The sequence below is a fragment of the Mirounga leonina genome, unplaced genomic scaffold (genome assembly GCF_011800145.1).
Source record: "Mirounga leonina isolate KUSES-001 unplaced genomic scaffold, KU_Mleo_1.0 Mir_115, whole genome shotgun sequence".
NCBI lineage: Eukaryota > Metazoa > Chordata > Mammalia > Carnivora > Phocidae > Mirounga > Mirounga leonina.
In genome coordinates this window covers 11013685-11035766 of record NW_023270268.1, presented here as the reverse complement: position 1 = coordinate 11035766, position 22082 = coordinate 11013685, and the positions used below count along the sequence as shown (strand labels likewise).

At 36.4% G+C, this 22082-nt stretch overlaps 1 protein-coding gene across 1 annotated transcript in view; it reads right to left on the bottom strand.

The window, feature by feature from the left end:
- Window positions 1–3361: 3361 nt before the first annotated feature.
- DYNC1LI1 (dynein cytoplasmic 1 light intermediate chain 1) overlaps window positions 3362–22082 on the bottom strand; it is a 44193-nt gene continuing 25472 nt past the window's right edge. Inside the window, exons 5-13 of the mRNA XM_034993169.1 lie at window positions 20631–20800; window positions 18293–18386; window positions 14922–15057; window positions 13967–14078; window positions 11725–11784; window positions 11558–11602; window positions 10773–10893; window positions 9662–9817; window positions 3362–8041 (exon numbers count right to left, since the gene is read on the bottom strand). Of these exons, the coding sequence (XP_034849060.1) occupies window positions 7929–8041; window positions 9662–9817; window positions 10773–10893; window positions 11558–11602; window positions 11725–11784; window positions 13967–14078; window positions 14922–15057; window positions 18293–18386; window positions 20631–20800 (1007 nt within the window). The 3' untranslated portion in view covers window positions 3362–7928. The remainder of the gene's footprint in view (window positions 8042–9661; window positions 9818–10772; window positions 10894–11557; window positions 11603–11724; window positions 11785–13966; window positions 14079–14921; window positions 15058–18292; window positions 18387–20630; window positions 20801–22082) is intronic.

The window sequence follows — 22082 nt, the reverse complement described above, 5'->3', positions numbered from 1 at the left end:
AATATGACCCATATTACTATTATTTTTTAAATATGACCCACGTAATTAATTCTTTGGAGTTTCCTTATTAAGCACAAGTATAAAGGAGTCCCATGACAAAAAATTGGAGAATCGTGGTATTTGAATTTTAGAAAAAATCTTAACCCAAGAGAAGACAGTCAAGAATTGTCACCAGCTAATTCTAAGATTTTGGTGATACAATGGGTTCAAGGTACTACTCTGCCCCCAATGTGTGTGTGAGCGTGTACATATGTGTGTGTATATGCCTCTATGCCTCCATACTTCTAGAAAATGGATAGTAACAGGGCGCCTGGGTGGCTCAGTTGGTTGAGCAACTGCCTTCAGCTCAGGTCATGATCCTGGAGTCCCGGGATCGAGTCCCGCATCAGGCTCCCTGCTCAGCAGGGAGTCTGCCTCTCCCTCTGACCCTCCCCCCTCTCATGTGCTCTCTCTCTCTCCTCTCATCCTCTCTCTCAAATAAATAAATAAAATCTTTTAAAAAAATGGATAGTAACAACTATTATTTCTCTAAGTATGATCATATCCATCTATTCTCTAGTTATAGGATTGAGCTGTATATTTAAAAATATTCTTGAATCCATGTACTTCTTCACATTACTTTGTATTTTTTATTGTATGTATGGATTATAATTTTTCCCCAAATTCCCTAAAATAACTACGATCATATGAGAAGACTTACACATTCAGCAAGAATTCCCTGATGTCGACTGTCATCCTATTTCAGCAGAGGGAACAACTGTTTGGTACAGACATTAATGAGGTGCTACATGAAGGAGGAATTCCCATATTCTGGCATTTTGCAAACTGAAAAAGTAATTTCTCTGAAAAATGAAGCCCAAATAAGAAAACTGTAATGGATATTACCATTTGGGTTGTTAATTTCCACAAAGGGCCTTATAAATTGATGTTGGATAGTTTTAAAGAAACAAATTGACAAGATTTACACCAATCTTTCACAAACTCTTCACAAAGAACACAAAAAGAGAATACTTCCCAACTTGATTTATGAGGTCAACATAATCTTGATATCAAACACTGACAAAAACATGATGAGAAATAAAAATTACAGGCCAATCTTTCTCGGGTGCATAATGCAAAATCCTAACAAAATGTTAGCAAACCAAATCCAGCAATATAATAAAACTAATACATCAAGATCAAGTTAGATTTATTTCAGGAATACAAAGTTCGCTTAATATTCTTAAAAGGTAATGTAAATGATACCATTAACAGAAAAAAAAATGATTATCTCAATAAAGAAAAAACAGTTTATAAAAGTCAACACTCATTCATGATAAAACTCATGATATGAAGTAACTAGGAAAGAAGAGAACTTTCTTTCTTTGAGTATCTACAAAAGAACATGCAGCAAATACACTTAATAGTGGAATATTAAAAGCTTTCACTCTGAGATGGGGAACAAGATAAAGATGCTTCCTCTCATCGGTTCTATAGTATTCTATATTGGTGTACAGGTGTCATAAACCAGGACAACATTAAAAAGGAGAAAATAAAACGAATTATTTGCAGATGACATAATTCTATGTAGAAAAATCCGTAATAAATTATACATGAAATATTACATTAATAAAGGGATTTGAATAAGGTTTCTGGATAACATGAAAAAGATGTGTTTCTATACACCAGCAACAAATAAAATGAAATTTTAAGAGGATGTCATTTATGATATAGCATCAAAAAATTCACTGGAAAAAATAATCTACCAACAGGAGGTGCAAGATGATACATTGAGAAATATAAATATTGCCAGGAGAAACGAAAGAAAATCTATGTAAGTGGAAGGATATTCCTGTGCATAGTTTGGAAGATGTTTTAAAGATGACAAATGAACCCCAAATTGATATATAAATTCAATGCAATCTCAATCAAAATGCAGGGTGTGTGTGTGTGTGTGTGTGTGTGTGTCAATGGACCAGTTAATTCTCAAGTTTATATGGAAATGCAAAGAGTCAAGAATCGCAAAAACAATCTTAAGGAAAAACAACATTGGAGGACTTGATTACCAGATAAAGGACAGAAATTGAGACTGTAGTATTGGTCCATTATAGGCAAACTGGCAAATGGAAGAGAATAGAAAGTCCAGAAACAGAAGTACACATAAATGGACAAATTATGACCAAAGCGGCACTGCAGTGAGGTGAAAAAGGATGATTTTCCCAACAATGCTACTGAACTAATTGAATACCCATGGTAAAGAAAAAAAAAAATCTTGTTCCCTACTTCACACCATGCATAGAAATCAATCCCAGGATTGTAGAAAAGTAAAACAATAAATCTTTTAGAAAAAAAAAGTCATAGAATATCATCACCTTGAAGGCAAAGATTTCTTTAAAATAGGTCATAAAAGCAAAAACCATAAAGAAAAGCTGACAGGTGGAACATTAAAATCAATAACTCCTATTCATCAAAAGATACCAATAAGAGGGTGAAAAGGCAAACCACAAAATGAGAGATGATATTTACAATACATACTGACAAGGACTAGCATCATGAATAGGTAAAGAGTAAGTCAGTAAGAAAAAGTCAGATAGTTTCCCCCTCACCTTCCTCCCACCCCTCTCCTCCCCCCAAAAAGAAAATAAAAGGGACAAGACTCCTAAGACTCCTGAACAGGTACTCTACAAAAGAGGGGATCTATATGGCCAATAAACATGAAACATGCTTAATTTTATTAGTTATCAAGGAAATACAATTAAAACCACTAGAAAATCCTACTGTATACCTGCCAGCATGTCTAAAATGAAAGACAGACTACTAATCTACTTTGTCTCAGCATTTGCCCATTCTGGAAATTTTGCATAAATGGAATCCTGTATCGTGACTTTATTGACTAGGTTCTTTCACTTAACATGTTTTCAAGGTTTATCCATGTTGTAGCATGTATCAATACCTCATTCCTTTTTATAGCTGAAAAATATTCCATTGTAGGATATGCCACATTTTGTTTATCCATTTGTCTGTTGGTAGATGTTTGGGTTCTTTGCATCTTGTCGCTATTATGAATAATGCTGCTTATAACCATTTGTATACGAGTTTCTGTGAGGACATATGTTCTCATTCTGTGTATTTATCTAGGAGTGGCATTGCTGGGTCATATGGTAACTATGTGTATACCCTTATGAGGAACCACCACATTGTTCCCCAAAGTGGTTGCCATTTTACATTTTATATTCCCACCAGCAATGTATGGGGTTCTAATTTCTCCACATCTTTGCCAACACTCATTTTTAATTTTGGTTGTGAAGTGGTATTTCATTGTGGTTTGGTTTGCATTCCCCCAACTACAAATGAGAATAAGCATCTTTCCTTGCACTTGTCATTTGTGTTGTTTTTTTTTTTTGAGAAATGTCTGTTCAAATCCTTTGGCCATTTTAACTTTAGGTTACTTGTCTTGAGTTGTAATAATTCCTTATATAATCTGGATACTAGACTTATTAGATATATCATTTGCAAATATCTTCTCCCAGGAATGGAAATTCTTATAGCCTTTTTGGAAAAACCATTTGGCATCTACTAAAGCTGAATATACACTTAGCCTATGGACCCAGCAATCCACATCTACATATATACTCAATAGAAATTAGAATGTACTTCCCACCAGACACATTTGAGTGTTCGTAACAGCACAATTCATAATAGCAATTGAAAAGCTTAAAGTTGCTAACATCTTGTAGGGAGGCTTAATGATGATCCTACTTAGGTGTCCATATCCTAATCCCTGGGGACCTGGGAAGGTTACCTTGTTTGGCAAAGGGACTTTGTAGATGTGCTTAGATTTTGAGAGGGAGAAATGAGACTTCCAGTTTCCAAGCCATCAAGTAAGGAGTTTGGAAGTCATCTCTCTACCCCAACAAGTAAAAGGCTGAACTGAAAAATCAACTCCATTTGTCAGAGAAGTGAGGTCCCAGGACCAACTCCTGTTCCCAGAATTGGAGACTGGCAAGTGGACACAGAATAACAACTTGCTTAACTAGAAACTCCCAAGCAGAAACCTCTGAGGGAGACAGTTCTGGGAAAAGAAAGTCTGAACTGTAATTGACAAATTGCTGGAGACTCAGAGTAGGCAAGTCTGTGAGTTAAAAACCCTAGTCACAGGTGGTTCCCCCACACTTTTGTGAGTTTTACCTCCAGAAGCTCTACCAGGATCTCAAAGGGAAAAATCAGAGAAAAATCCCCTGGTGTTCCCCATCTAGCCGTCCTGCCCCACCTAAGGTGTAAGGGCTTGGGGGTGGAGATGGGGTCTGGGAAAGACTTGTGAAGTTCACAGCCCACGGGTGCAGGCTCACTGAGACCTAATTACGGTACTAGGGAATGCTTTCCCTCCCTGCAACACCTTACCACTTTACTAACGGTCTATTCACTGGAGTTCTTTATACCCAGTGCATCATGTCCAGCTATCAACAGAAAATTACAAAGCACAGTAAAAGGCAAAAAGCATTTTGAAGAGAGAGACGAAGCATCAGAATCAGATTCAGATATGGCAAAGATGATGAATTATCAGGCCATGAATTTAAAACATCTATGATTAATATGCTAAGGGCTCTAACAGAAAAAGGAGGCAACACGCAAGAACAGATGGGCAATAATAAGCAGAGAGATGGAAATTCTAAGAATAAAAAAGAAATGCTAGAGTTAAAAAAAAAAACTAACAGAAATGAACAGTGCTTTCCATGGGCTAGTTGACAGGATATGGCTGTGTCAAGAATCTCTGGGTGACAATATGTGTGATAACAGAAACTTCCAGAACTAAAAAGCAAAGAGAAAAAGACCGCAGGGGGAGGGGGCAAGGAACAGAATATCCTAATACTGTAGGGCTACAAAGATGTAACATATATATAATGGAAATACCAGAAGAAAGGAACAGAAGAAGTATTTGAAGCAATAATGACTGAGAATTTCCCCCAAATTAATGTCAAGACACTAAACCACAGATCCAGAAAGTTCACAGAACACGAAGGATAAATTCCAAAAAACTACACCTAGGCATAACATATCAAACTGCATAAAATCAAAGATAAAAAACCTTGAAAGAAGCCAAAGCGGGGGAAACCTATGGAGGAGCGAAGAATGATGCCCAATTTCTCCAGAAACCATGCTAGCAAGGAGAGTGAGGTGTTGAGGGAGCTTACATTGGATTGCTCAGGTGGGTCCAAGTTAATCACATGGATGCTGACACGAGGGAGGCAGCTGGTTCAGAGTGAGAAGCCATGTGATGGAAGCACCCAGCTGAAGATGCTGTATGGTTGACCTCAAAGATGGAGAAGGGGCCAGGAACCCAAGGAATGCAAGCAGCCTCTAGAAGCTGGAAAGGAAGGAAACAGATGCTCCCTGGAGCCTCCAAAAGAAATCAGCACTGCTGACACCTTAATTTCAGCCCAGGAAGATTGATTTTGGAATTCTGACCCCCAGAATGGTAAGATCATAAATTTGTATTGTTTTAAGCCACTAAATTGTGGTAACCTGTTACAGCAGCAATACGAAACTAATATACATCCATCAATAGCATCATGGATAAATTACAGCATATTTGCAAGGTGGTATATTATGGTGCAATGAAAAGATATAATTATTGCTACATGGATTTGTTGATGTGTTACAGAACGAATATTGAAAAGAAGCCTTGCACAAAAAGAATATAAACTCTCAGATCCCATTTATATAAAACTTAAAAATAAATAAAACTTATATATGGCTGTGGAAGTTGGGACAGTGGTCACTTGGTGGGTAGGAGTGCTGATGAGTGGGGCACATAGGAAGCATATGGGATGCCAGTAATGTCTTTCTTGACCTTGGTGGTGATGTGATTAGTGGTCTTTCAAACATTATACCCCATAATTTGTATACTTTTCTTTAATGTATACTTGAATAAAAAGTGCTTAAAAACAAAAAGTTTTAGGTAGTTTTAAAAACAAATTTCCTTACAAAAAATAGGGACAAAAATTGGTTTAAGGTTTAAACATGGTAAACACAAGGTTTTAGATTAGTTAAAACTGAATGCCCTATAAAGTGAACAATTACAGTTATTTCCGCTAATGACTCAATTAATTTCAAGGATTTTCTAGTACGTCTCCAATGTCACACAGAAAAGAACGAGTTGGCCTAGACATGCAAACACAGCAGACATATCAAAGTATACCATGATGCCCAGTCAGTGATTTTCTTTCATAAGTCTCCCTTATTTCATCAGGTACTACTTTAGAAAAACTGGTCTTTACAACACCATGACTGCAGAACCCATTCCAGACTAAAGATTCTACCAGTGGCATTTTTCATTTCGTATTTCCTCAAGCAAAATGTTTTTACAAATTCATTTTTCTGTTCCCATGAACAACCTAAGTTTTTCCCACCTTGAAACTAATTATTATCCTCTCATGTATTTTTAGCATTTATATTCAACTATTAGGAGACAAATACTGTTTAAAAGTAAAGATTTTAAAGTTTTAATGAAAGGATTATGTTAGATAGTAGAAGTACTGTCCTCAAACATTTTGCTGAAGAAAAAAACTCTTTGGAATATATATTTTAAAGTAATAACAAAGGCCAACGTAAAGGGCAGTAGCCATTTTTTCCCGTTATCTGTAATGATTCAGTAAGTTAAATGTGCATGTGTTCTCTAGCTGAACTTCAGCAAGAAGTCAAATTGTTCTTATGAAGGTTCTAAAACAAGCATTTAAAAACAGTACTGAAAATTCAGGTGGAACTACTAACAGGTGTTCTCACCTGTAAGAGAGGACCTATGTGTCAGTGCATTTGCCAAGCTTTTAAAATAGCTTCTGCCCGATAAATAATGGTAAAAGGCTACATTTTATCTACTAGAAATGCTGACATAAGATTCTGTAGTTCAAGACATGCTTGTGGGGAAGTTGTGTTGATCAAGGTAAACTCCCAACTTAAGGAAACTTACAGGTTAGTGAATCTCATGTATTCACTTGTCTCTTACAAAGAAGATCAGAATGCTTAATAATCCTATTAAGTCAAACACCTCAAAATACTAATGAATCATTCATTGTCCAATAAATACAAATTATGTATAAGAGAATGCAACAAGTTATTTGAACCTGAATGCAGAGAATAAATACTTTATTAACTGATTACAATTGAATGTCACAAACAAAAAAGGGGTATATTAAGGCAGAGCCATATATATATCTATATCTATATATTGATACAGATATAGATAGACAAATCCAAAGACTGTTACCTCTTTACGTTTTAATAACCTCTGCATTTTTCTTTTATGCATCTAGGCAGTGTGCTTTTCTTTTCTTCTCAGTTAAAGAAATGAATCTTGGCCAATATTTCAAAATCATATTTTGATGAGAGCTTACAGATCGTGGGTTGACACAATGACTAGTGTATAAAATGCTATCTGATAGTTTTCTCAGTATATTCCATGTGTGGTGTTATATTTACGTTGGTGTGGAAAATCTGACAATTGACCATTTTCTCTTTTCCAGCAAAACTAACACATAATTTTTCAAATGATTTTAATAGTCTTAACTAAAATAAGCTTGGACTTCCAAGTCAGTCAAATGCCCAAAGCATATTATTTTCTGCCCTTTCCTAAACCCTCTTATGTTTTAAAGAGCCTTTAGAGTATGATCACATGGCTGTATTTCAGATCTATAAATTTTGAGTTTTTCAAAATCCAAAATTATTTCCTTATGCAAAGTGGCAATGCAAACAGCAATCCTACATAGTGTAGAATAGTTTTTCTTCTGTATAGCTTCCTTTTATAAAAATGGGCAACCACAAAAAAAAAAAAAGAAAGAAATTTAGTCCATCTGAAAAAGCACTCCAGTTCCCTAATTCCACTTTTCAAGGAGAAGGCAGAGACCAGTTTACATAATCCCAAAAAACTGAATAAATGGCTTTATTTGGTATCTTCAAGAAGCTTCTCCTTCCGTAGGAGATGTAGGTGTTGTAGAAGAAACTGTAACTGGTTTGCGTGCAATTCTGTCTAGTTCTGCATGAACATCTGATAGGACAGGCTTCTGGCCTACATTGAAGGAAAAGAAACAAGATTTAGATAGAAGTCAAAGTATCTTTTACACCAATGTCTCTTCATTTAAAAGCTGCCAACAGTTTCATTAACTTTATCTAGCATACTAAGTTATATAAACATCCTTAATTTAAAAATAAATCCCCTAAAAAAAATAAATCCCCTCATTTTACATTATGGGGTCTGTTACCAAATGGAAGTAAAACTAGCACCTATCACTTAATCTCATAAAGATATTTTTTAAAAAGGTGTAGGACAGTAAGAACAGTGAAACAAAATAGCAACAAAATTTTGGAATGTATAAAGAATATGAATGGGTAGTAACTATATTAGCAGTCTCGGGAAAGCTTAATCTACACTGGCAGTGGGAAAAGCCAAGAAGTAATTCAGTTTATACCCAGAAACCTGTAAAAGGTTACAAAAATGGTAGCTGCACAATGATTTTTGTGAAAAGGGTGGCAAAAAGATGGGATTAAAAAGGAAAATGGGTTAAAAAGTCTGTTTAAAGGACAGTTACAACACAAGCAACAAAAGAAAAATAGACTGGACTTCATAAAAATTAAATACTTTTGTGCTTCAGAGGACACCATCAAGAAGTGAAAGGACAACCAACACAAGGGGAGAAAACATCTGCAAATCCTACATCTGACAAGGGTCTAGGACACAGAATATATAAAGAACACTTAAAATTCAACAACAAAAAGACACCCCAACTTAAAAACGGGCAAAGGACTTGAATAGACATTTCCCAAAGATCTACAAATGGTCAATAAACAGATGAAAAGATTCTCAACATCATTAGCCATCAAGGATATGCAAATCAAAACCACAATGAGATATGACTTCACAGTCACTAGGATGGCTCTAATCAAAAAGATGGACAAAAACAAATGTTGGAGAGGATGTGGAGAAATTGGGACCCTCATTCCCTGCTGCTGGAAATATAAAATGGTGCAGTGTTTTGCAAAACAGTTTGCCAGTTCTTCAAAAACTTTAAACACAGAGTTACCACATGACCCAACAATTCCACTCCTGGGTATATACCCAAGAGAAATGAAAACACAAGTCATTTGTCAAACATCTGTCAAAAACACATGTTCACAGTGGATCTATTGATAATGGCCAAAAAGGGAAACAATCTAAATGTCCATCAACTGATGAGTAGACAAAATGTGGCATATGTACAATGGAATTTTATTCAGTAATAATAATGATACATGCTATAATGTGGATGGACCTTGAAAACATTATTGATTAAAATGTTTCAAAATTAGATTATGATGGTTGTGTAACTCTGTAAAAATACTATAATACTGAATTTATACTTTATTTTTATTCTTTTTAAAGATTTTATTTATTTATTTGAGAGAGAGAGAATGAGAGACAGAGAGCACGAGAGGGAAGAGGGCAGAGGGAGAAGCAGACCCCCTGCTGAGCAGGGAGCCCGATGTGGGACTCGATCCCGGGACTCCAGGATCATGACCTGAGCCAAAGGCAGTCGCTTAACCAACTGAGCCACCCAGGCACCCTGAATTTATACTTTAAATGAGTGAACTTCATGGTATGTAAATTTTATCTCAATAAAGCTATTAAAAAAAAAAGCTCTACGAACATTACCTGATTTCTTGGCGGATGACGGTAAACCACTGCTTCCAGCTCCAGTCCCACCTCCAGGGCTACCACTGCCAACACCAGGGCCTCCTGGAGAGCCAGTCTTTTTACTTAGCAAACTATTGAAGAAATTTGCCAGGACACCTTCACTTGTAGCTCCCGCTATTAAAAAAACAAAAACCAAAAAATTTCACTCAAAACATTAGATTCTTCTATACATTATTATTACAGTAATCACAGAGAGCAATTAATATTTAAAATTTAAGAGCTGTGTATTCCAAATTCAAGTCTAGTTTGATCTTTTGAGCCTGGGTAACTTATCTCTAATCTATTCATGTGTAAAACAAAATATGAGTAAACTTTAAGAGTGTAAGATAATTATTAAAAAATTAGAATGTTATTTTTAAAAAAACCAAAAGCATTTAAAACAGGGATTAGATGCTACTATACCTGCCTTCTGAAAAAGTTTCTTCAAAAATGAACTGTTGAGAAATGTTTGCCTCAAGTATTACAAAAAGCTACCTATTCCTGTGTGAAAACCAGATCCAAGAGATAAATGCGTAAAGGATAACAAGAAACAATTCACAGAAGAGAAGCAAATAGGAAATACCAAGGACAAAGCTCTTACTAGTATTTAAAGAATGCTGATTAGGTTGTGGCAAAATTGCAACACTCTGTTGATGACTTGTAAATTGAATAAGCCATTTGAAACATATTATCAAAAGGCATAAAAATGTACAAACTCTCACCTACTAATCCCATTTATGGCAATTATTCCTACTGAAATAGCTATTACGCATATAGCTTTTCTCTTTATGTTAACTGCAGATAGCCTATTAACATATGAATTTCTTCAATGACCTACCTTAGGAGAAGTTTAAATATAACACAAAACTTTCATAAAGCTCACACCATAGATATCATATACTAAGGCTATACTATAAAACGGTGTGAAGTCTGATTAACTATGAGATTATAGGTTAGAGACAGAGACAAAGGTTAGAAGCTATTGCACAAAAATGTAAACAGCTATGGAAAAAAGGCGGGAAGCTAGGTAGATTTCTTTTTAGTGTGAAATGTATTGTGTTGTTTTCTCTAGGAAAAGAGAGAAATGTACCTTTCATGTTTGGATCAATTTTTTTTGACCCTGCAGGAATGGGTGACACGCTGGCAACATTGGATGACACAGATCGGTTTGGTGTTCGAGGGGAGCCTCCTGGGACTCTTGGTGAGGCATCCTATGTAAAAATAGGAAAGCCATAACTATCAAAACAGGAAATTTCCAACTTCACCAAAGTTATTATAAAAAGAAATTACTTTTTAACTGTCCCATCTGTTCTACTGGTACATTTACACTGCAAGCCATTGCATGTTTAACAATTGTGTCCTCATTATCAGAAAATACCACGAGACCCATCACATTTTAGAATACAAATTCCCCTTCAATGGGAAAAGAACATATTGAATAATGGGGTGTGATTACGAGTATAAGCATGGGAGTCAGATCTGAGTTCCAAGTAGGACTTGCATCCTATTATCTATAAAATCTCAGGCAAACTATAAGGTCCTCCAAAGCCTCTGTTTCCCCACCTGCAGAATGGGGCTGGTAGTACCTGCCTCCCCACAGGGCTGTTGTTTAAGGTTTATATAAATGGTAAGAAACCATATAAAAATGGTTCCACACAGTAACTCATGCATGACAAACAAGGCAAAATGGATCTTTAGGATTTAAATATTCTAAAAAGGAGTGAAGTTTAAAATGTCACAAATTCCAGAAGAATTTTTAATTCAAGTTTATATCAAAACACACCCACAGGAGACATGTATACGATTAAGAAAAAAGGGAACTAAACCAATAATGTATGGCACTTTAATAATTTTGTCAAAATCTGCAATACTGACCACAGGCCTTCCAGCTGCAGTTGGTGGTTGCTTTGCTAAAAGGGACTGAAAAACACAAAAGAGTTCTAGGTCAGACACTCATAGCATGTACTGCTGTATTTTAAAAAATATGTAAGAACAGTTTACCCATTAACCATACCAAATCTGCTTCTGATATAATTTCATACCTGTAGCTTCATAAGAAACACTTGGTCATCTTCTGCCACAATTTCCTTCTCATGTACAAACTGAAATGAGCAATGCATAAATGAGCAAGTCTAATATATTACGCTAAAAAGCCATTAGTAACATACTCTCTAGATTAGACTAATTAAAAAAAATTCAATACAAACATTACCTATACTTACACAAGTGAACTGCCCGACCCAAGCCCCTACAGCAGAGCTGTCCAATAACCATCTGCAATAGTATGAATCTTTGATAGCTGTCCTGTCCAATACTGTAGCCACCAGCCACCTGTAGCTATTGAGCATCTGAAATGTGGCTACTATGGTGCGCCTGGGTAACTCAGTCGTTTAAGCATCTGAGTCCTGACTTCCGCTCAGGTTGTGATCGTGGGGTTGGGAGACTGAGCCCTGCATCCAGCTCTGCACTGAGCATGGAGCCTGCCTGAGATTCTCTCTCTCCCTTTCTCTCTGCCCTCCGCCTCGCACCCTCTCTCTCAAAACAAGAAAAAGAAATGTGGCTACTGTGACTCAGGTGCTGAAAATTTAATTTTATTTAGTTTTACTTAATATGTTTAAAAGCCATATGTGACTAGTAGCCATGATATTGGACAGCACAATCTTAGAGTCAATAGGTATATTAATCATGCTTCTGTTACCCAACAGTTAGGTGTTTTAAAAGGGCCAATAATACCCCAGGTGAGTGAAAAGCAACTTGCCCCTGGTTTCTCTGAAATAAAAATATAATGGCTCTTCTACCTGCTGAGTAATTAGGCAAAAAGAAGCAGCAACCATCTCCTGCTTCTACTATTTCTGTACAATGCACGCTATGGGACGATTTTCCACCAGCAGCCAGAGTGATCCTTTCAAAAGGTCAAGCAGATTACATCACTCCTCTGCTCAAACTCCCCCTCCAGGCGCTTTCCATTCCACTCAATGAAATTCAAAGTCCTGACTCCAACTGCATGAGAAGGCCCCACAAGATCTTAACTCCGCCTTCCATCTCCTATCAATCTGGCCCTCCTCTTCACTTTTTCGAGGCTCTTTGCCCTCCTTCTACATTCCTGCCTCAGGGCAGGTGCACTTTCTGCTCCCTCAGCATGCAACACTCTCCCTTCTTATCAGAGTCATTCCCTAACCACTCCTAAAACAGTAACCCTCCCCGTGCCCCTGCTCTCCCCTACCCTCCCTCACTGGGCTTTACAGCCACAGCACTTATCAGCACTTGAGCACTGGCATGCGCACCGATTTACGACTGCATCATTGTCCTATTTAGCACCTAGTGCCTAAACAGTGGCCCAGGAGGTATTAGTGGGATGAATAAAAGATAACTTACAGCACAATTTTGTTGGTAAAAGAGAATGGGAAAAACTGTTGCTTTTTTTTCCCCCCTGATGTCTGCACTTCTTTTAATAGACATCCAAACCAAATACCATGCCAACTGATTTTTCATTTGTCATTAACTTTCTTTTTTCTAATTACCCACAAACATAAGACAGATGCTCAATATCAATGTTTGGAATTTTTTTTTGTTTGGATTTTTAAGTAAGAATCTTATTTTATGTTAAATCAAAATTATTTTTCCTAAAGCATGTCCACTTAAAAGTCACTGAGAAGTACTATATGTAAATGCTTTTTATACAACTTTCTAGAAACATCTGTAACATCTAACTATAGAACATGATATATTACTTAACATGAAATCAAAATATGTGAAAGAAGAGTACTTTCTGGAAGCAGATTAAATAGGCATACGAATGCCATATAACAGTTTAAACTGGAAGCTCCTGGATAGCTGTGGGCTAGCATGGGTAACTAGTGACTGTGGAGAAGACTCCAGATCTACCTCAACAGAGAGAAGCTAACACATTTATTCTACCTATATTTTCTTGGCTTTTGGCTGAGTTCTAGGATGGAAAGTTCACAGCTTCAACCTACTCTCTTCAATATCCATACATTCACTCCTACCAATTCATTATTTCCATTAGACTATGGAATCCACACTAATATTTTCTAATATAAATATGCCAAAGGCTAAGTAAGAATTCAGTAACTGAACAGCTGGTTTATATTTTGATAACACAGATTTTTATTTTGAATTGACATTAGCAACACCCAAATTATACTTAGAAAACCCCTTGATAGGAAAGGACCCCCTTACCTTTCTAACTATAATCTTAAAGTTATGGACTCCCCCTCAGTTTAAAAGGCTAAATATTGAGACTATATATACTAAAACTGTTACCTTTCGGACAGGTGGTTTAGTTATAATGTCTTCAAAATTATCTTCTGCTTTTAATGTTTGAAAATTTTCATGTAATATTCCTATTTTCTTATCATTATCCCACCCTGCTGGACTGGAAAGAAATGCATATGATAAATCTCAAGCATTTATACAGTCATTCCTTCATTAAATCCATGATCATATTAAAGGGAACAAATCTGACCAATTATGAACAACTAATAAGCTTTTATTTATTAGATTGGGTGGATCAATCGGTTAAGCATCTGCCTTCGGCAGGTCATGATCATGGGAGTCCTGGGATGGAGCTCCGTCCCAGATCAGCGAGGAGTCTGCCTCTTCTCGCCCTCTGCCCCTCCCCCTGCCCCTCCCCCCATCCTGTTCGTGCTCACTGGCACTATCTCAAATAAATAAAAAAATCTTAAAAAAAAAAAACCAAACCAAAACTAATCAGATTTTTTATTATAATGCTCAAGTTATAGTTTAATAATTACTACTTAAAAAGGTTCTTAATCTTCCTGATTTTAAAAATACACAGTTTGGGGGGTTCTTTCACGGGGGGGGGTGTCTGGTTAATTATTATTACCTCTTAGTGTATTCACGTAACTTTTTGAAAGCATGTCTAGATTATATACTGGGTCCTTTATGTATCAAACCCAATCAATAAATGAGTATCAATCAAAAAGTAAGTAAAAAGTAAGTAAATACACTGATATATGCACTCAACGGTTTAGCTATATATAATAGCAAGGCTTTCCAAAAGGGGCTCAGGCCAGCAATAAATCCAACAGGCAAAGATAAATGGATCACAGGTTATAAATAAAACAATCTAGAAGAGATTCTCACCTACTCATCGTGGAAAGGTCTACTGGTCTCACCTCAAAACCAAAAACGAGGATTCACCATCAAATTGCAGCAATAACACACAATAAAATAATACACTGAAGAGGATACTTACATAAATACTGCATCTTTTTCCACAACAACAGCAGGAATCTTATAAGGAAATCCATACAGTTTCTGAACGATATATTTATATACTAAATCTATATTTTTGTTTTCTTTTACTGAAGTGTAAATAAGTGCTGCACCATCTGAATAATACTGTTAAAGAAACTTTTGGACAAATTCCATGAACATCAGGTACCATAAAATTCTGTGTTCTCAGGTTAACAGTTATATGCACAGCACTTTCAAAAATAATTCCGAAAGGTACATTACAGGGTAGTCAAGAATTTCAAAAGTATAAAATACATATAGGCTAAAATGCAAATAAAACTATCTTTACATTATCAACTTCATTTAGGAGGGCAAAAGTCTCATTAAACCAAGAAAGTAAAGGTAAATTTAATAATACTGATACTGCTACTACCTCTCCATTTAAAGCACAAGAAGAGGTAATTGGCTTTGTTTTTGACCTTCCTAAACTTCACGAAGGAGGGATATTATTTATCAACAACTATTTTGCTTGCGTTTAAAAAAAAAATGGTGTATACTAGTATTTCTTGTGGTTTTCACTAGCCCCAGGAATTAGAACTTCAGGAGCAAAGCTCAGGAGACCTACTGAAGAGAAATGAACGAATAGGTATCATCAGGAAACTTTGAGGCATAATTCAAGGCAAAAGTTGATTTCATGACCCAAACTTGAGGTAACACAACCTCACCAGAGGATGTGTTAATTAAGGCAGACCCTACCAAATGATACGGTAGATCCAAAGATCAAGAGAGGCCTGTGGAAAAGGGGCAATGTGACTACTAACAGATGATGTGGTCAGAGTGACTATCAGAAATTCTATGGCCATTGCTAAGGACCACGCTCTAGCACTGCCCACTGTGTCCTGAGATGACAACTTAGACCAAGGGAAAAGGCTGGGAATGGTCAAACTTCTGCTTCTGGATTGGGATACTCATATTTATTAGTGCATGAACTGAAGCTTATGAACCTAAAAGTGGTATTGCTAAATAGGACTTCTCATAAAACTTAACTTGATAGAAACAAACATTATCATTTTAAGTAAAAATTGTGTGAACTTTTCATTAATGAGTGATCTTTTCTCATGAGAACCAACTTATGATATAGCTGAAAAATTTGTATTAAAACTAACATTTAAAAAACTTGGAAGATGATTTTAAGCGGCTGCCTTTGGCTCAGGTCATGATCCCAGGGTCCTGGGATCGAGCCCCGCATCGGGCTCCGTGCTCCGCGCTCCGTGGGAAGCCTGCTTCTCCCTCTGCCTGCTCTGCCTGTCGCTTCCCTGCTTGTGCTCTCTTTCTCTTTCTGACAAATAAATAAAATCTTAAAATAAATAAATAACACTACATCAAAAACCAATGATGTAATGTATGATTAACATAATAATGATTTTGAACTGTTGCCTTCACACACACACACACACACACACACACGTGTGTGCCTCACTATCTTGAAGTGACTTCTCAGTTTGTATTCTTTTAAAATCAGTGGGCTCTACTAAAGGTCTGTAATTATTTCAGTGGACAGTCTCCTTGATTACATTTCTGTATGTACATTTTCAAGAACAGTATTAATTAAATGTTTAAAGAGACTGCTTGTTCCCAAATTTGCTATCTTCAAAGATAACAAAAAGTCTATAGACATCTACTTCAATTACTCCCACTTTTTTTTTTTTTTTTTTAAGATTTTTATTTTATTTGACAGAGAGAGACATAGCGAGAGCGGGAACACAAGCAGGGGGAGTGGGAGAGGGAGAAGCAGGCTTCCCGCCGAGCAGGGTGCCCGATGCGGGGTTCGATCCCAGGACCCTGGGACCATGACCTGAGCCGAAGGCAGACACTTGACGCTTAACGACTGAGCCACCCAGGCGCCCCCAATTACTCCCACTTTTTGTCTTCTTTTTAAAGTCTCTTATGTAGACAAATGCCCTTCAATTCAACCAAGTCAACCATTATGTGACAGGAGAAAAGAAAGGGCCACAGAGAGGACAAAGTACTGAGGAGAAAAGGGGAAAGGGAAGCTGCTAGTATCAAGTGCTATTATTCATTATTCATCTAGGCTTCTTGTAAGTGGTCCTTAAATTAAATGTCCATTAATGAAAATGAAAAACTACAGACACTATAAACATGTATATATTACTTATGATTCCTACCTACTGCTAATGTCATCATTTCTTCACTTTTCAGACACAAAAGCTTTGGTTAGGGAATGTAACCACAGACTCTCTAATCCAAGAGGGGTGGGTGAGAACAGCTCTCCTCAGTGCACTCAAGCTGTGACAAAGTTTTCAATAGCAAATTCTCTTAAAAGCATTCATGTGCAACTCTCATTTTATCCTTCTTTTAGCTCTGAATCTTATTCAGAGGTTCCTCCAATCCTTGCAACCTAGACAAGATTCCTTATAATAGGTTTTCTAACCTTGTGATTATCAAAATCACCCAGAAAGCTTTTTATTTATTTATTTTTAAAGATTTTATTTATTTATTTGAGAGAGAGAATGAGATAGAGAGCATGAGAGTGGGGAGGGTCAGAGGGAGAAGCAGACTCCCTGCTGAGCAGGGAGCCCGACGCGGGACTCGATCCAGGGACTCCAGGATCATGACCTGAGCCGAAGGCAGTCGCTTAACCAACTGAGCCACCCAGGCACCCACCCAGAAAGCTTTTTAAAAGTCGAGATTCTTCAGCCTCACCTTGAAATGTTCCAATTCAGCAAGCCTTAGCTGGGCACACCCAGATTTTGAAACCATTGCATTAGACTATATGTAGTAGAGATGGTAACATAGTGAACATGTTAAAAATGGGAATACACAAATCTAAATATTGATCTTGCCCCAACACCACTCCCAATAAATGAATACTGCTTTATAATCAGAATGTTTACAATGTCAACTCATTAGAATTTTCCAAAAAGACTGATACTTGATAAATGATTTTTCTCAGGCATAATCCTTTAAAACACAGCAAATCAAAATTACATATTTCAATACTTGCTTTTATAGCTCAAAATACCCAGATATAAATGATTGGGGAGCTAAAATGAAATTTCTAACCAGAAGCAGGAGGAAAATAGTTTATGGAATTTCTGAAGTCCATCAATTTAATTCCATTAATTAAAAAGAGCAGGGGTGCCAGGGTGGCTCAGTCATTAAGTGTCTGCTTTCGGCTCAGATCATGATCCCGGGGTCCTGGGATCAAGCCCCACATTGGGCTCCTGGCTCAGCGGGAAGCCTGCTTCTGTTCCCTCTCTCTCTGTCAAATAAATAAATAAAAATCTTAAAAAAAAAAAAAATTAAAAAAATAAAAAAGCAAACAAACAGGTAAGGTACATTGCACTGATGAATGCAGGAAAAGGATACACTGTAAACAAAACTTCCGGATATGTGACTGAATAAAATCAAAATGTTCATCTCTGTAGTCATGTTCTTTCTCCAATACACTAATGGCATCACACTGTTGAGTTAAAATAATTAAGAAAAACAATAATATTAACTTTAATCAAAGTTAAATATAATGATTTGAGCAGTTTTGGAATGAAATGGGGGAATTTCACAAACCTACCACTCTGATATGGTGACTGAATATCAGACTCTTAGAGTATCCATTACTCTTACATGTCTAAGTTCTTTTAGTTAGAATCAAGACTAAGAAATAATTTCCTTAAAAAGTATTAATGTCCATGTTCTATTGAATGATGAAAACACCAAAGAGAAAGTTTTGGTACATAAAGGAATGAAGAGTAACAGGACAAGCAGATGGTTGCTCATACTTGCTGACTCAACAACTCCTTTTGACTTAAACGAAGTTTTTAAGTTCTAAACTCTATTCTAGTTCTATAAAACACTGTATATCTGGGAGTCTGCACCCTTCCCTATTTCCTCTTTGCTCCTCTGTTTATCTGATAACTCTTAAATGACCTTCATTTCTTTTCTGGTTCTTCTGTTGACTCTTACTACAATCTTACCAACAGCAAAAAAAAAAAAAAAAGGCGAATTACAGGCTATTTTTGAAGTGTCACCTGTACGGTCACTGAGACGATTCTGAATTCTGCTTGCTACAGAAAAATGTTACAAAAAAATAAACATGATATCCAAATTACTTCACCAAAACCTCCTGAAACTGAAGGTATGAAATCTAAAAATAACCCTGTAATAATAATGTTCATTATACCTAATATTAGTTTGAGGTCAAATCTGACATGCAATTTTTTGTTATGCATATATACATCATACAACATAGTCTCTGTATAATCATGATACAGCATGTTTGTCCATTTTATAGAACACAGAGTAATTACTTCAAATTACTAAAGATATTTATAATTATTGTATTGTTGACTTACAATACTTTTGGTGGAACATATTTAAATGCAATAAGAGGATCTGGACCTAAGGCAAGACACTTAGTCTCTCTGAATCTCATTTTCCAGAGTCTTTAAGAAGAGTTAAACCGCCATTATTTCTCTGTCCTGAGACACCTCTCCCACCCCCCCTACACATTTTAAAAGCTCCTAAGCTAATACAAAACTGAAGATTGTCTTAGAGTCTGTGAAATACAGTAGATAATCTCTTTTGGCTTAAAAATCTTATGACTCTGACTCATTTGATACTAATTCAGGTCCCTTTAAGCTTAACAGTTTTCCTTTGAAAATAAGAGGTTTTTATAAGAGGCAAGTTGTGCTATAAAACAGGGAAGTATCTGCCAACAAACAGCTCTCTGTCAAACAAAATAAAGCAAAAACAAACCACACAGAGAAGGATTCTAGTGTGAGAGTTTAAAAACAGTTTTAGAGAAAAGGTGTAAGTAACAACTACACAACAATCACTACTTGAAAAGCAGATACCAGATTTTGATTTAATTATTTTAAATGCTACCCCCACCCTTTGTTACTGATAATTTTTGTAGAGTTTAAAATAAAACTTAAAAATATTTTTTATCATTTTTATTCCACAGATGAGTAAGTGCCATACCTCCCTTCAATTACATGTGCAAGTTTTTACATGTTATGGAAAACATTAATAATTTTAGATCTCAAAAAGGTTTGTATGTTCTGTCATTTCCTTAATATTCCATGATCTATAAACAATAAAGACATACTACTCAAGACCAAATGGGAAGAAGATGAACTTGAACTAGAAATTATTTTTAAGGGGAATTTGATTTTATTATAAAGTGTGCACAGTGATGGAACTAAATTAACAGAATTTGGTAATAGCAATCCTATCAGAACCTCTTTAGTAAATAAATAAAAAGCCCTTAATAACTGCTTATCAACTTTACATAATGAGTGTTGGTAGGTGTTTAAGTCTATTTTAAGGGCATAATCTTCTGATATTAGGATATTAGTGTATCACAATTTATTGTGGAAAGTATTTTATAAAAATTAATACCAAAGTTACCATCTTACCTGTAGTATTTCTAGTCAACTGACTGGACAATGAAGTCTAATTGAAATTAGGAATATGAATTCAATCAAGAACAGAATATTTGAAGTAACGTTTTCTTTCAAAGAAACTAGGACTAAGATCACAAAACCAACATGTGATTATCATTCAGTATTTTAAACTATTATTTCTATTTGTTAAGAAAAAATATCTAGAAAAGCTAGGAAATCTCCTCCAAAAGGAGGCTGGAAAGCAAAACAACTGTTTATCCTTGGTTAATAGCAGCAGTAGAATCTCTAGGAAGGAAGCTAACCTTTGTGCAAACTACTAGTACTGGGATGCCCAAGTTATGTGTAAGTGTGTCCGCACCCAGAGGTAAAACCACACTGTCGTCTTTGTCTTCCTGTGACCCAGTATTTCTTCTCTGAGGAGAGGCTGGGAAATCTTCTCCCGGCTCTACATATTCTTGGAAGTCTCTAATCACTGAAAATCAAAGTAAATAATTTAATACATAGTTTAGAAATTGCTTTATTTCAGCAGGTAGCTTTTTCTGCCATAATCTAAATATGTATTTTATGAGACTTTATACTTAGTCTTGCACAAGAGAAGAAACAAAAAGTTTGAGAAATCTGTTTCAAAGACAGGACAGAAACACTAGACCCACATTAATTATGAGGAGGCAGAATACAACACTGAGTGGCTTCCAAGAGTAGGGTTCAATGTAAGCCCAGTTCTGTCTGTGCAAATTACTTCGGGTAAGTCACAATCTAGCTTTGCTTCGCGACATTCTCTAATTCACAAAGGGCACTGAGAGGATAAAAAATAGGTGTGTGTGTGGGTGGAGGGGAGGGGAGGGGAGGGGAGGGGAATGTTCCACAATTTAAAAGTCAGACCTACGGGTGCCTGGGTGGCTCAGTCGGTTAAGCTTCTGCCTTCGGCTCAGGTCATGATCCCAGTGTCCTGGGATCAAGCTCCACATCGGGCTCCCTGCTCGGGGGAGCCTGCTTCTCCCTCTCCCTCTGCCCCTCCCTCTGCTTGTGCTCTCTCACACTCTCTCTCTCAAATAAATAAATAAAATCATAAATGAGTGAATGAATGAATGAACGTCAGACCTAGATGACTTTCTAACATTACTTTCCTTTCTCTAAACCCTTTACTCAGGTCTTTTCCTTTTTACCTAGGTGCAATCTAGGTGCAATTCACTCTGTAATTCTGGTAAGAATTAATGAGATATTACCAATGCTGATAAATTTTTAGAACTCATTTGCAAGTCTGTCAAAACCTCCATTTAACAAAAAGTTAATGTGAATGTATTAAGAGCCTTAACAATGTATACTTTGACTCCATGATTACTCTTTGAGTAATTCTCAAGGAAATAATCAGTGATGCAGGATGTCTACATAAGGCTGCTTTCCATGTCTAAAAGCAAAATAACACATCTGGAAACAAATCCACAGCATAGGATTAAAACAGTATATGAGGGAATTCTATATAAAGCCATAAAAGAGGAAAACTGTCTTAAACTTAGATGGGGTCAAGGAAGAGGGAACCTTGAATAGTTGAGTGCAGTTCCTCTAGGAACATAGGGGAATGCATACAACCCTAGCAGATCTGGTAGCTATTACCCTTCAAATCAGAAGCTGAAATCTAACAGTGGTTCTCAAGTTTTAGCATGCACCAGAGTAACTGATTGAGTTTGGGGGAGAGCCTAAGAATGTGTATTTCTGACAAGTTCCCAGCTTGTATTTCTGACAAGTTCCCAGCT